Below are 14,805 nucleotides of genomic sequence, written 5' to 3'. Positions count from 1 at the left end.
TGGAATTTTTAATCAAAATATTTCATGTAAATTTTATATACCAAAAAGATGAGGCAATATATTTATTTGAAAAGATAAAACAAAGAAAAATGAAAATAAATAGATAAATATATAAATAATATATTAAAACACACAAAAATTCAATATTCTCTTGATAAAAAAGAAAATTCTTTTTGTTAAATTATACTTTGTAAATATTATGAAAAGAAAAATTGGAAAATGTTTTATTTTTTAATATTAAAATGTCATATATTAACGCTTTCAATTAAATTTCTGCTACTAGGCAACTAATTTGAATTAATTTTCCAGAATAACGTCCGAGAGTTCGAGAGTTTGTATTTGGAGTGATGTGAAATTATATGGAGAATTATGTATGCAAGAGAGGTGAAGTAAAATTTTAACTTATCGTGGAAAGAGCTTGGAAAACAAAGTTTGACTTAAGTTTGAATATTTGAACAAACCATAAGGATTAATATAATACTTGTGGATAAGTTCTGTCGAGTGAATCCACATCGTTTGTTTAACTTGAATACATACAAATCATTGTCATGTTATTATTAATAATTATTTGATATTATTGAAATATTAATTTTTATACATAATATAATTTGTTCTCTAATTTATCAAACAGTAGCAATAATGTTATTAATTTATTCATGACATATAAAAAGGTATCAATTATAAATTAGCAATAAAAATAGATTGTTTTTTTTTTTTTTTGCAATTAATAACTAATTATTTATTAATTATTATATAATTAGTTATATAATAATTAAAAGATAAAATTGTATAGCAATTATTATGAACATTTAATAATGAAATTACATTTCCAATTAATGTTGAAAATATTAACTGGAGAAATTAAAAACTAAAAAGATTTTTATGTGATACAAATTTCGAAATATAAAATATTATGTGTATACCCTTGAGGATGAACAATGTGCAATTTTTAAAAATTACAAATTTCAATTAAAATGACAAGCTTTAGTTATGTAATCTCGACAAAATGAACAAGACTAAAACAATAGTTAATTCTTGTGATACGTATTTAATGCTAAAGTGAGACAATACCATATTCAAACTACTTTCTATTCAACAAATATAACGCCTACTGTATATGTATATATAAGTATAATGTGTACAGTAGACTATTCATATATATACACTATATTGTATAGAAAGTACATTAGCAATACATTATTCTAGTTAAGCTGATAAAACAGTATAACCACAAAATCAAATCATAAGAATGTATACTACATATACAAAATATATCATATATATGAATATATAAAATAAAATATATATGAATATATATGAATATATATGGTATATATAAAATATAATGGAAAACTATATTCATATATATTCATATAAATAAACTATATTTTAATATAATTTCAGTAACTGTCATATAATTCCACTAGTCAAACTCTTTTAGATATTCATTAAAATATTAATTCAATAAACTTATTCAGTTATCTAAATAAATAGTCAATACAGTATTAAAATAAACTATAAATACTACGTGACGATTTTTGGTAATGCCAAAAAATGAAAAAAAAATAAATTTTAAAAGTCAACATCAGTGATCCGTGCTCTATCATCAAGCTATATGATAAAATTGTTTAAAATGAGTTTCGAGATTTGAATCACTGACGCAAAAGACGTTTGGCAGTCATCTACTTGTTCTACTTGATATATTGAATCACATAAAATCACAAACTTTTATCCATTTTTTTTTTCATCCACTATAATTTGTAATATTTGGAAAAAAATATTTATATTTCTATGCTTTTTTTTTTTTTATTGAAATTTAAATTGGCTTTATTCTGTCGTGAGTACTATACATGTCTATTAAATACAGCCAGAAAATAAATTTAATAGTAAATGGCACACGAGAAATTTAAATCTCATCGTAGAAAATTTTCAAATAGTAAAACTCAACGTATGATCCGACTACATAAAAATATGATTTCAAAGTGTTGATGTAAATGTAATTTGAATAAAATAAAAAATATATATCCTCTAAATCCCACGTTAACGAATTTAAATGCAGTTTTATAAAAATATTTCTAATAAAATAGAGAAAAAACAAAAAATTCTTTTCAATTTTCAGTTTATATTTTTATATTTATATTAATTTTTTTTTTGGCGAAATTTGAATTTACTCTATTGTAGTGTGAAAGTATTGTATATATATATATATATATACGTATTAGATATAGCCCCTAATAAAAACAAGAGCAGTGAATGGCACACGAGAAATATAAATCCCGCTGTAGGAAACTTTCAAGTAGTAAAACTCAACGTATGATCCGACTATATGAAAATATGGTTTTAAAGTTTTTTTTTTCTTTTCGACAGTAAACTTGGATGCATAAAAAAAGTGAGTATGCTCTAAACTTTACGTTAATTAATTATAAAACATTTTTTATATATATTTAATAATACTATAATAACTCAACTCATAAATTAATATATCAAATTTAATTTATTTTATTTGTCATTGAAACTAATATATGCAATCAAATTCTAGAATATACTGACAAAAGACTGTCACATGATTCTCAATTCAAAACCACCATATATGAAAAAGAAAAAAAAATGTTTTTGCTTTTTTATTTTTCAAAGGACAGTGACAAGTGGCTAGAGTCATAAATAATTCTGGTCAACCAGATAGCATATCAGTTTGTCATCTATCAGCTAAACAATTGTGACAATGTATTTTAAAATCAACTCACGTTTTATTTATTATAAAATATATATTTCCAATTGATATTTAAAACACGCGAGACAATGATTTAATGTACATATCTATTTCCCGTACAATTTCAACAATCATCATAAATTATTTTCCTAAAAAAATTATCTCTACACTTGATGGCATTAAATGTATAATTTTTATTATATATTTTAATTTATTTTTTTCATTTTTACAGTAGTATTTTCCTTGATCTTTATTATTGGTGTTAAAGCTTAGATATATTTTTTTTTATACTCAACTATCGCAATGGGATTTACAATATATATATTTTAGTTTTTATGTAAGTTGTTGAATTAAAATGTCGTCAATAAATTTGTATTTTCACGTATAACCTTGTCATGTTATGAATATGTAACTCAGCAACTGCGACCTTTACTACCGAATAACCCGATCTAACTTGGGACCATCTAAAGGATATTCTCAAAGTACACCCACGAGACAAGACAACCCGTCTCACTTGTCTTAAAATATTGAGAATTATATATATATACATGTTTTTGTGTATGCATGTGTGTTTGTAATATCATGACAGTAGTATAGCACACGACAGGGAATACGTAAAGAGAAAAGTAAAATAAAAAAAAGGATAAATTCTTTTTTTAAGATGAGTATAAAAACTCTGCCAAGTTGGTTTGTTGTTTCCTAAATAAAAATGAGAGGTAAAAATGACTTTTATGATAAAAAAGTTGCGTGCCAAATAGCTCTTACAAAAATAATACAAAATATTTAGAGTATCTATTTGCTTGAGTACGGAAATATTCTTAAAATTCTATTGTCTGATGGATCTTAATGTTTCCGCACTTTAACCATTTACAGTATTCATTTGCAAAAGGAAATATTTAATCTGACTGAATGACTTATTTTTATTATTTGCAATAAAAATTTAAATAAGGGAAAAATTGATTTTAAATGAATAATAATTTTTTTAAAATAATTTTACTTACAGATAACAATGAGATGAGCATTTGCACGAATTGCTTTTGATTTTCCATAGGGTCCAACTTGACACTGATACTCGCCATCGTCCATTAATGATGCATCTTTAATGCTTAAATTATAAACACCTGAATTTTGATCACCATCAAGTCGTAGTCTTGGATATCCAACAATTCCACCACCTTGGATGACAAGAAAAATAAAATTAAAAATAGAAAAACAAATTTGATTATTGATGATGAAAGAGATATATGTACTCTTGCCTTGACAAATGATGTGGATTTTTTATTTATTTTTTCTTTCTATAAATATACATTTGATTAATAAATATGCTTACCAGTCTGGACGACAAAAGCAAAACCGTCCTTGACCCATTGAACTATGCCCATTCTATTTGCAACGACACATGGTATGGTCACTGTACCACCCTCTTGAACTGAACTATTTACAGGCCTTACTCGGAAATACTGCTGGCTCACTTCGCCTGAAAAAAATATAAATAAAAACACAGATTAATCGAGGGATCATGTTAGAGGGGTTGAGTATCACTCAAGTATCCTCTGTTTTCTTATCATTTTTTTTTTTGTCACTAAGATTAGAATTACAAAGTAGTTTTTCCCTTCTCAAATGTCTATACAGTTTTTTTTTATTTTTATTTATTATTTGTCCATTTATTTTTGTATATCAACTTTTTTCAAATATTCAATTTTGACAGATCAATGTCAACAGCAGACTTTTTTAGTTTACAATTTAAAAAAAAAAAAAAAACAGATTAAAAGTTCAATCATTTTGATGTAGAAAATTAAATTGTTTTTTTAGTTTTATTTTCAATAATATTTTTTTATGTAACAAAATTGAGTTATTATTTAACCAAAGTTAGTATAAATTAACTTTTTTGTTTATAATTTTTTGATTCAGATAAACGAATTGAAAAAAAAAACAAAAACAAAAAAATTAATTATAAATACTACAATAGGACATTTAATTTTTTAAACTAAAGTTACTGTCTGTTTTTGTTCTTGATTATTTACTTTTACTTAGAGTTTATTTTTTATTTTTAACAAAGTTTATGCAGTCAGGTTTATTTGCCTGAAGGCACACTCAACATTTTGTCAGTATATATATATTCAAAAATTGTAGTTAAATGAAAATTTAACTCTTTATTTTAACTATTATTATTTTTCTTACTTTTACGATTCATATTTTTATATATTTTTTTTATTATTTATTTCATCAGCAACCCTCCTGTATACTCACTCAAGCATTTTCTACTACCCTAGCTTAATCCTCGATTTTATGCTAAGAGATAGATAACACTTGTGTGCCATCTCCACTTTTACAAAGATGTATTGGATATATATGCTTGTTCGACAGTACTTCTCCAAAGATTTTTTTTTTTTTTTTTTCTCTCAGCGATTGAGGATTTATATCCGATACAAGAAGATCAATGTTGTGAAAACCTTGCATATATACACTGAGTAAAAGATATTTTTTCAAGAAGGCGGATATATAACGTTATATTCTCAAGTACTTGAGAAGGATACAGAAAAAAAAAATAAATAAAAAATTGGATGAGTAGAGATTAGAAAAAGAAAATAAATAAAATGAAAAAATAAAGAAGAATAAAAAGAAATGCTAAGTAAACGAGCGAGTTTATGCTGATAAAATAGGGGCAAAAGATGGTGGTAAACTGGGTGGCATCAGATCACAGATATGTCGTTGTGACGCAATTCAAAGCAGATCTTTTTTAAGCCAGAAAAAAAGAAAAAAATATGAATAATATAAAGTACAAAAAAAAAAAAAAAAAAAATAGCCAAACGTTTGCATATAAATTTTCATATATATATATTTTTTGGTCTACCCTTTATGCTTTATCTGCCGTTCATGCAACCTGCCACGTTGAAGTTTTCCCATTTCAGTGTGAATTGGTGCGCGTAATTCGATGCACCCGGTGGTGTATGGGTGATGCAACGTTTTTGGCATTTGTATGCGGCAATTCGGCGCGGCGTCTGAGTGAGAAAGGGGTAACAATCAGAGGGGTGAAAAAAAAAAAAGATATATATTCCGCTTTAGAACCGAACTGTGAAGAAAAGAGAATTCAATTTTTTTTTCTTTTCATTATTTTCTATAGACTATTTTTTAACTATTTTATTTTTTCTTTTTGTTTAGAAAAAAAATATAATTTTATTTTTTTATTTTTATAAATACAGATATGTACATAGCAGTTGATTCATTCTAGTGATTTATTAGAATTGAATCGTCGATATTCAGCACGGTGTGCGTAATTCAATTGCTTTTGTTTTCTCACAAAAAAAAACAAAAAGTTATTGAATGAAATTCATAATTACATTTTTCAGGTTTAGATGAAATAATATGTTCTCTTGTTTATCGAAAAATAAAAAATTTCTTTTACAAATTAAAAATCACTTTTTTCTATATATATTTTTTATTGTTTATTTATTATTATTTTCAATGCAGTCACACGTGTGTATTCAATGTGTTAACACATCAAAAGTTTTTATTATTTTTTTATTATTATACATAAAACAATAATAAAAAATATAAATTGTAAAAAATAATATTCGATTGTATATATGGACCTATTCCAGTTGACAATTGTATAGTGGGTGATGCTGTTGATAGTTTTGTCCCTTTGAGACTTGTCTGTATGTTATGTGTAAATTTATATTTGCAGTATAACTGTTGGTGATTTTTCATGCTGACAAAAGACAACCGACCAAATGAGAAATAATAATAAAAAAGTCATTTATGTTTAATATATATACAGAGTAATATTGTTGGTATATATTTATACACAACATACAACATACATATAATATATGTGTATTCAACGAAGGGGGTTGGTACGTAAGAGTTTAAGAAAACGAGCTAAAAATCCACGCCCCTCGTTTTACACGTCGGATCTTGAACATTAATTTTACCAGGAAGGTAAAATGCTCTGGAAACAGAGGGATTCAGAAAAGACGCTTGAGTTTCTGCAAACGACCGGGATTTTACTTTTTTTTTTTTAAATTTTTTATTTTTTTTATTTTACTTGTACAACCCTCATCCCCATGATACATACATATATACAAGGTACACACAGATGAGAACAAAGTGACAAAAGAATTTATGAGATTTGAAATAAAAAAAAAATTAAAATGGAATGAAAAAAAATTAATATAAAATAAAAAAAAAAAATATATATAAGCGTAAGTTAGGTTTATAGCAGGTTCCAATTAACCTGTACTGATAAATCGATTGGCGTTACAATTTATTACGTGACAGCTCGAGTCGATACAGTCACCACATCCGGTGCGGGTAAAAGAGGAAGCCGATATGTATCATTTAATATTCTCCCTTATATTTTTATTTTATCTCATTCCCTTGTTGTTTTTTTTTAAATATAATTTCAGGTTTTTTTTTTTTTCGATAAAAATGATACGAAGATTGTAATAAAAAAAAATAAAAACAATTAAATATAAATAAATTTATTTTGAATACACGTCAAAATTATATAAAATAAAAATTTAATATGAAGATTGGATATACGCATATAAAACATTGATTCATAAAAAATATGGCAATTTGAACGTGAGTTGGTTTGGATCGATAGAGCAGCTTTCGAGTGGAAACGCGACGGAAAGATATAAAGGGGACGATAAATGAGAAGGAGGAGGATGAGATGAAGGAGTATACAGTGAAAGATAGAGGTAGGCTGTCTGTGTGTATATATATCTCGCGGGCAATCGACCGGTCTTAGCTTACTCCAGGCTCCTGGCAAGCTGATTAACATGCCCCCTGTCTCGTAAAGTGCACACACTGAGCATCACAGACATGACGGACTCGCTCAGTCACTTTGCTCTTACTCACTTTATCTTTTACTCTTTCTCTCTCAGTCTGTCTTTATCTTTATATCTGTATCATTTTCATGTGTACATGTATAAATAGGCAAACGAATCATTCTATCTCTGTCTTATTTTCTTGTACTGCACCTACATGTACGTATATAGTAAAATTGGCAAATTTTGCACATGTATATATATCTACTTTAACTCAAGGTATGAAATGCTTCTATTTGCTGTACATCGATATACATATATAAACACAAATTTATATATATATATAGATCCAACACCATGAAAATAGATAGTACCTCTTGGCGATGAATTGTAATTAGTTGGCGTCGATTTGAAACACCTGAGGATACCTTTGTATGTATTTTATCAACTCAACTTTACCACTATTCAAAGTATCTAAATTTATAAAACTTAAAATTTTATCGACTATATTTTGTGATAAAAAATAATTTTTCAATTAAAAAGAAAAAATATATAAAAAAGATAATAAAACATCTGTTGGATAAAAATTGACATTACATTTTTTTATCTTTATATTATATTATAAATTTTTGAAATAAAAAAATATTTTTAATAGTAATTTTTATGTCGAAAAATTTTTAAATTAGTTTGATAGTATTGTCACGTGAGAGATGGTAGTTTTAAGGGTAAAATAGTTTAAATCATAGGTCACACTGAGGTTTGTGCTAGAGAGAAACACGATAAGAATTATCTTGGTTGGTATGAAGTTGAACTATAGGTAATAGTTATACATTTACATGAGTGTGGGTATGTATATGTAAGCCTCAAGCAGAAGGAGAATGAGTTATGTGTAACAATAATGATAATAATAATAATAATAATAATGTTTACACATGAATGTTTGTGACTTTATATAAGCAGTTGAAACAGCTTCTTCTCCTCCACCACCTCCCATGGGGCAATCGTGCAATGATGATTTGCCATTGTGATAATAACACGCGAGGATATTTTCATTCTCATCGTTATCATTTTGTATCAAACACTGTATTTATTATTTTATCCCTCTCACAATAAACTTGCTTGTTATAAATGCAAAATTATATTGATTCATTTGATTAATATATATATATTTTTTACAAGTTTCTTTTTTTATATCTTCAATTTTTTTTATTTTAAAATTATATTTAACATTTATTATTCTTGATTTAAATATTCATCAATTATTCGTATTTTATATGTAAAAGTATTTACGTGTAGGAGTGTAAAAAGAAAAATAAATTTAGATATAATGAGAAATGGAGAAAATAAAAAAAGCAAAATTATTATTATTTTTTTTTTATTTGTTCAAATAAAAAAAATATACCTGAAGACACTAAAAATTTGTACGTTAAAATAAAAGGAAAAAAAAAAAAAGAGCAAAGTGGTAGGGAATATGTGAAAAGTTGAAAAATTTTTGTGGCATGGATGGTAAAAATAAAAGTATAGAAATAAAAAGTTTTATAAAAAAAGCTCAAATAAAAAAAAAAAAAAATGTTTGTACAACCTTAGATAAAGAATTTACATAGCAGAATATTTGAGCAAAGACGCAAATGTTTGTTTGTTTGCGCGTGGTTTTAAAAAACGCAGAAAAAAAAAAAATAGAATAGAAGAATAAAAAAAAAATAATAAAATAATATAAAGATAAATAAAAATAATGTTGTGAATAATAAGCAGATGACCTTCATATTCGACAAACAATCGTTGTTCTCTTTTGCAGTTTCAACCCTAGTGATCTAAACTTTTTACCTCTTTTTTTTTTAGATCCTTTTTTTTCTTCTTCATTTTCTTTGAAATAGAAAAACAAAAAAATTCTTTCTTTATCTTATACTCAGTTCTTTTGTCCAAGTTTCGAGTGGTCGAGCTCAACGTATAGTACGACCAACTCCCTTAGGGAATGAGCAAGGTCTAGATCCATTTAAAATCGAATAAAAGATAAAAGTCACTAGTCCGTTTGCCTATCGCCTACCTTTTTTTTTTTTATTTTTTACCTTCACTTCAAACCCTTAATTCGCTTCTTTATTTATCCTTATATTTTTTTTTCATCTCATTTATATTTCAGTTTTTTTTTTCTTTTCTTCTTTTTCTACAAGTATTTCTATATATATTTTATTTATTTATTTTTTTCTACTTTCTTGAATGTATATAAACATTTATTTTTTTTTTTCCCTCTTTCGTTTATATATCCAACGTGCGCATTCATTCATCTCAGTGCTGTAAACCCCTGAGTATTTACGAGCTCGAAAATTACTTTTGTGCGTGTATTTATGCACTCATTCATATACATGTATATTATACACATACATGTTTTTCAAAGAGTGTGTATTCCACTTTGGCGCGCGGAATATATATTTTTTAACCGGACACAGCGAGATTATTTACGAGCTCACAGACCACTGGGTGCCAAATTCGATCGAATTATTTCATTTTTTTTTTTTTTTCATATTGCCTTTATGTGTTTTCGACCGTTGCCTATATATATTTATTTTTTTTATTTTTTTCCACCATGAAGTCTGAGCTATCAAGTTTTGCCCGTTTGCCGTTTGGTAAAAATATTTGTAATAATTGTAAATTCTATTTAATTTAATTTTTTTTTCACATTTAAATTTTTTCATCATGCTGACAATATTTCCCGCATAAAAATATATTTCAATTGGAATGATCTCGTTGTTATTAAATTTTTTAATAAATTCAATACAAATATTTGATTGAAAATTCAAAAAAAAATTTAATAAAATAAAATTGAATTTTTTATTCTTTTATTAGGTAAAATGAATATGTGATATGTGTATATATAGCTAATTAGTTTCTTTGAAATTTATCATTTGTGAATTTTGAAGTTGGTATGAGTAAGACAATGAATTGAATGCACTTGGTGATTAGTGTGTTCCCTAAAGTGACAGGAAGCATTAAGGTCAGTAGTGAAATGGCGTTAGCTGAGTTTGAATAGTTTCTCTACTCTAAACTTGATTATATATATATGTATAAGACAAAGTGTGTCTAACATGTTTGTATACATATATCTATGAGTCATACTATTCGTAGTGAAAGAGAGTAGTTGAAGACACGCTTTTGAGTAAATACATGACCAAAAGTTTTACCAACATAATGCTCATTGTGTGGGGAATTTGAACGGGGCCGTGGGGCTCATTAGTTATCTACTGGGTCATAACCATCAACTTTTTTTTTTTTGCTTTAAATTAATTTAACATTTAAAAATAATAATCTTCAAGTACACACTCACACACATACCCTCATCTGTCAAAAAAGTGAAAAAAAAAAATCACTTCTTTTTTTTTTTTAGGAGATATTTTCAAGCTTGAGATAATCCAAGTTAATTATGAATTTAAGAGTAGGCTAATTAATTCAGAGTAAAAAAATTACTTTATTTTTTGTCGTCAACCTTCAAGATGTCTAATTTTTTTTTTTATTTATTTTTTAAGTATTTTAATTTTTTAGTCTTTTTCAATGTAACCTACATTTTATTCCCACGAAATTTTTAACTAAAATTTTTAAGTCACTTCCGTACAAGATATCTGTCTGTTGAAAAATATTCAAAGTCGAGGGTGAAAAATATATAAAAGAATATATAAAATACTATATGTATATATAGATGAATTTATGGTTAGAAAAATACGTAGACCCAAAGGGGCCAAAAAACACGCGAAGCAAGGACTAACTTAAAACTGGACACGGTCAGTAAGCAGTCAAGTGGGCGTGTAAAAATCGTGACTCTGATGCTTAGTAGTTTTATATGCGTTCATATATATAGCAATAATATATTGATATGTGTTGTTGAACATAACATCCCCGGGCAAAAGGGTAATAAACTCGTTGAAAAGTTTAGCAAGTGAAGTTGAACTACCGAGCATTGATATAAGGTCATATTTTCAATTTTATATTTATTTATTTTTTATTTTCTTCAATTTACAAAGGTAGATAGATGCCAAGTGCATATGTAGATATAATCTTTGATGTAGGTATGATACATGCATTAAAAATTCGATGCATAAATATATCATAAACATCAAATGAATCACTGAACAAGTAATATCACTTTTGACCAGTAGCTATGTATTTTTTATGTACATATAGTAAAAATTCTGACAACAATGTATATATTACTAAATTGCCTCTCCATCAATTTCAATAATCAAAAAAATGAAGTAAAAAATTTTATAAAATCTCAGAAAATATTTTAAAAAATATATAGAGTATTTATTTATTTATTTTTCGAGTGTTATGATGCACAAGTTCATGTTGATGAAAAAAAGGAGAAGAAGAACAACACGAGAAGTGAAAAAATAAAATTGAAAAAAAATATTATTATATGGGCAATCGGTCTTGTTCACCACCTGTGCCGTCGTCGTCAGCACGATCATCGCACGGTGATTTTAACTTTATACTTTTGCCCACGGGGCAAATTCACCGGATGCTGTCAATTACCATGGATAAGAATATAACGACACAAGTACGACCTTGAATTTGCAACATTCGTTCACTTCTTCTTGATTATTATTACTATTTTTTATAATTTTTTTTTTCATCAACAAATCTTGCCAGTGTATTTTTATTTATTCTTACATTAATATATATATTTTTTTTTTGTTTTAATATTTATTTTGTATTTTATCAACTGCTTCATCATTTCATTCACTTGTTCATTTAATATTTTTTTTATTTTTATGATCTATATATTTTTTTTTTGTTCAATTGAAAAACAAGTTGCAGATTTTCATTCATGTATATTAAATTTCTCTTTGCCTACAACATGTACTGTATATTATATAAACTCTCTTTTATACTAACATCTCACGCGATACTTGGGAATTTATGTGCAAAACCATAATCCTGATAATCGCAAGCAAAACTGTATAGCTACGTTGAACACCATCACCAAAGCAAGACGATGGTGGTGGTTTCACTTGGTTGATTTATAGCACTTAATGTGCAACGCGCCTCGAGGTTAACGCCAGGGTAGTTTCAACCCGTTCCTTTTAAAACCAAGAGGCGGGAAGACTTGAGACACAAACACCCTACTTTTTCTTCTCTTTATTTTATATTTCTCTTTATTCTACAAGATGAAAATAAAGACTATGTCTGAGAGAATTAACGAATGAAAATTTATCGTTATTGTTATGTATACATAATATATATCTTTTTTTTTTTTTTATTCATTTTTTATTTTATTTAATTACTTGGTAATTCAGAATTATACAAAGCGATATAAAGTTGGTTTTTTTTTCTTGATTAATGATAGCTGGAAAATGAAAATTACCATTGGGAATTTGTTGTGAAAATTTTTTATAATTTTAAAAATTAAAGCAAAAAAAAAATAAAGTGTTTATTTTTGTTTAATTTAATTTTGCAATTATTTACTTTTTTAGTATCATGATTTAAATGTATTTTTTTTATTTTCGAAGCTTTTGATAATTATTTAAAATCCCCCGAGAAGTTGTATGCATACAATTTCAATTTACAAATGTAATTAATTTGAATTGCAGTATATACTGTGTACTCTCGAGGGAAATAATTCATTTAGATAGTTTGAGATAAAGTTTGATATAAAATAATATTTCACAAATGTTTTAAAATTGAATTGAATATTGATAGTTAAGTCAAAGTTACTCAGTTAAACATTGGCAATATTTTACTGGACCCCAGTGGACATTATGTCATTGAAAGATTGCAGGCAATCCTTTTTAGTTCTGGCAATCCTCGTGCCAAGTCACGAAAAAAGATAAAAAAAAAAAAGAATTAATTTTTTTTCTTCTTCTTTAGAAAATTTTATTTATTTTCTTTTTGTTCTTCTTTTTGTTATTTTTTATTTTTATATTCATAATTTAATATTTTTTTTTGCATTTTTTTTTAGTCGTTAGACCACATGAAGAGACTCTTGGAGGATTCATGAAGAGTTTAGTATAGAGGAAGAGAGTATAAGAAAAATATATCAAATGAAAATGAGAAAAAAAAATGAAAAAAAAATTGATGCATGGTGAAATTGTGAAAAGAGTTAAAGAATGAAAGAAAAGAGTTATAATCTAATTGAAGCACGTCGGTCTGGCGCCTGGCTTTTCATCTGGCTATTGGTGGAAAAGTTGGATGGTGATGAGAGCTGGTATAAACCCCCGGAAAACTTGGCTGTAAATGAAACCACGAGAGACGTCGGGACCAGAATTATACTCTCTCTTTTTCTCTCTTCTCGGACATATATATATAAATTTAGTTTAAAATACTTGGTGAGAATGAAAGACTTGAAGAGTAAAGAGTTTTAGATTTTGTAAGACTTAGGACTGAGGTTAAAGAGTGTAAAACAATTTTACCCTAGAGGTCTTGTCGGGTGCAAGCACCACAGCCACACTGCACTCGAAAAAAGGTCATGATTAACCCCCAGACTTTAAGTGGGAACGAAGAAAAGAATTGAGATTCTACTTTCTCCTTCATTTCTTATATAAATATATATATATATATATATTTAGTTTTTTTTTTATCTCTCTATTTTTTATTTTTCTTTGGAATAGCTTTTTTTTTGTTTTGTTTTTAAATTTAACCTTTCTTTCATTTTACCTTTTTCACATTCGACTTTCTCTGTTTTTTCATGTTTTTTTATTTTGTTTTTATCTTTATTTTTTTTTACTTTGCCCTTCTATACTTGAATACGTGGAGGTTTGACTTCCTGAAACTTTATACACAAGTTAGAATGGCGAGATATATATATAAAGAATGTATAGTGAGAGAGACTCTCTTGAGGGTTGCACTGTGCACATTAGTGCACCACTGAAATTAAAAACTTTTTACCACTAGCTGTTGACTTGGGTACATGCTTTTACACACTTTTTACCACTCAGATGTAAACTCCATCTTTTCACGTAAATAAAAAAAAAAAATAATAAATAAATAATAACTAAAATAAAATAATAATAATAATAATAATAAAAAGTTTTTAAAACTTGACAAAAGATTTTTTTTTTTTTTTATTCTTTTTGGTTTTTAACAAAAAAATTGCTAAAAATTGAAATATATATATTTTTTTTTATTTCAAAAATACATTTATAATTTTTTTTTCAACTTTTAGTTTCATCTATCGTTTGGCTGAATTTTATAAATATAAAAAATGTATTGAAGTAAAACATGGAAGATGGAAAAAAAAAAAATTATAATTTTTGTATTTCATAAATAATATTAAAAAAAAAAAATAAAAATATTGCAAAGAAAAATTGTATCTATGATCAATTGAAACTGTCA

General features: G+C 26.3%; 1 protein-coding gene across 5 annotated transcripts in view; it reads right to left on the bottom strand.

Moving 5' to 3' along the window:
* The window catches only part of LOC122852947 (nephrin-like), a 135,148-nt gene that overhangs the window by 23,209 nt on the left and 97,134 nt on the right, over positions 1 to 14,805 (bottom strand). For all 5 annotated transcript variants that reach the window (XM_044153093.1, XM_044153092.1, XM_044153091.1 and 2 more), the window contains exons 2-3: positions 4,041 to 4,187; positions 3,712 to 3,885 (exon numbers count right to left, since the gene is read on the bottom strand). In XM_044153093.1, the coding sequence (XP_044009028.1) occupies positions 3,712 to 3,885; positions 4,041 to 4,092 (226 nt within the window). In that variant the 5' untranslated portion in view covers positions 4,093 to 4,187. The remainder of the gene's footprint in view (positions 1 to 3,711; positions 3,886 to 4,040; positions 4,188 to 14,805) is intronic.

This window comes from Aphidius gifuensis, linkage group LG3 (assembly GCF_014905175.1).
Source record: "Aphidius gifuensis isolate YNYX2018 linkage group LG3, ASM1490517v1, whole genome shotgun sequence".
Taxonomy (NCBI): domain Eukaryota; kingdom Metazoa; phylum Arthropoda; class Insecta; order Hymenoptera; family Braconidae; genus Aphidius; species Aphidius gifuensis.
Note: the sequence above shows the minus strand (reverse complement) of the source record. Positions and strands in the feature narration are given on the sequence as shown.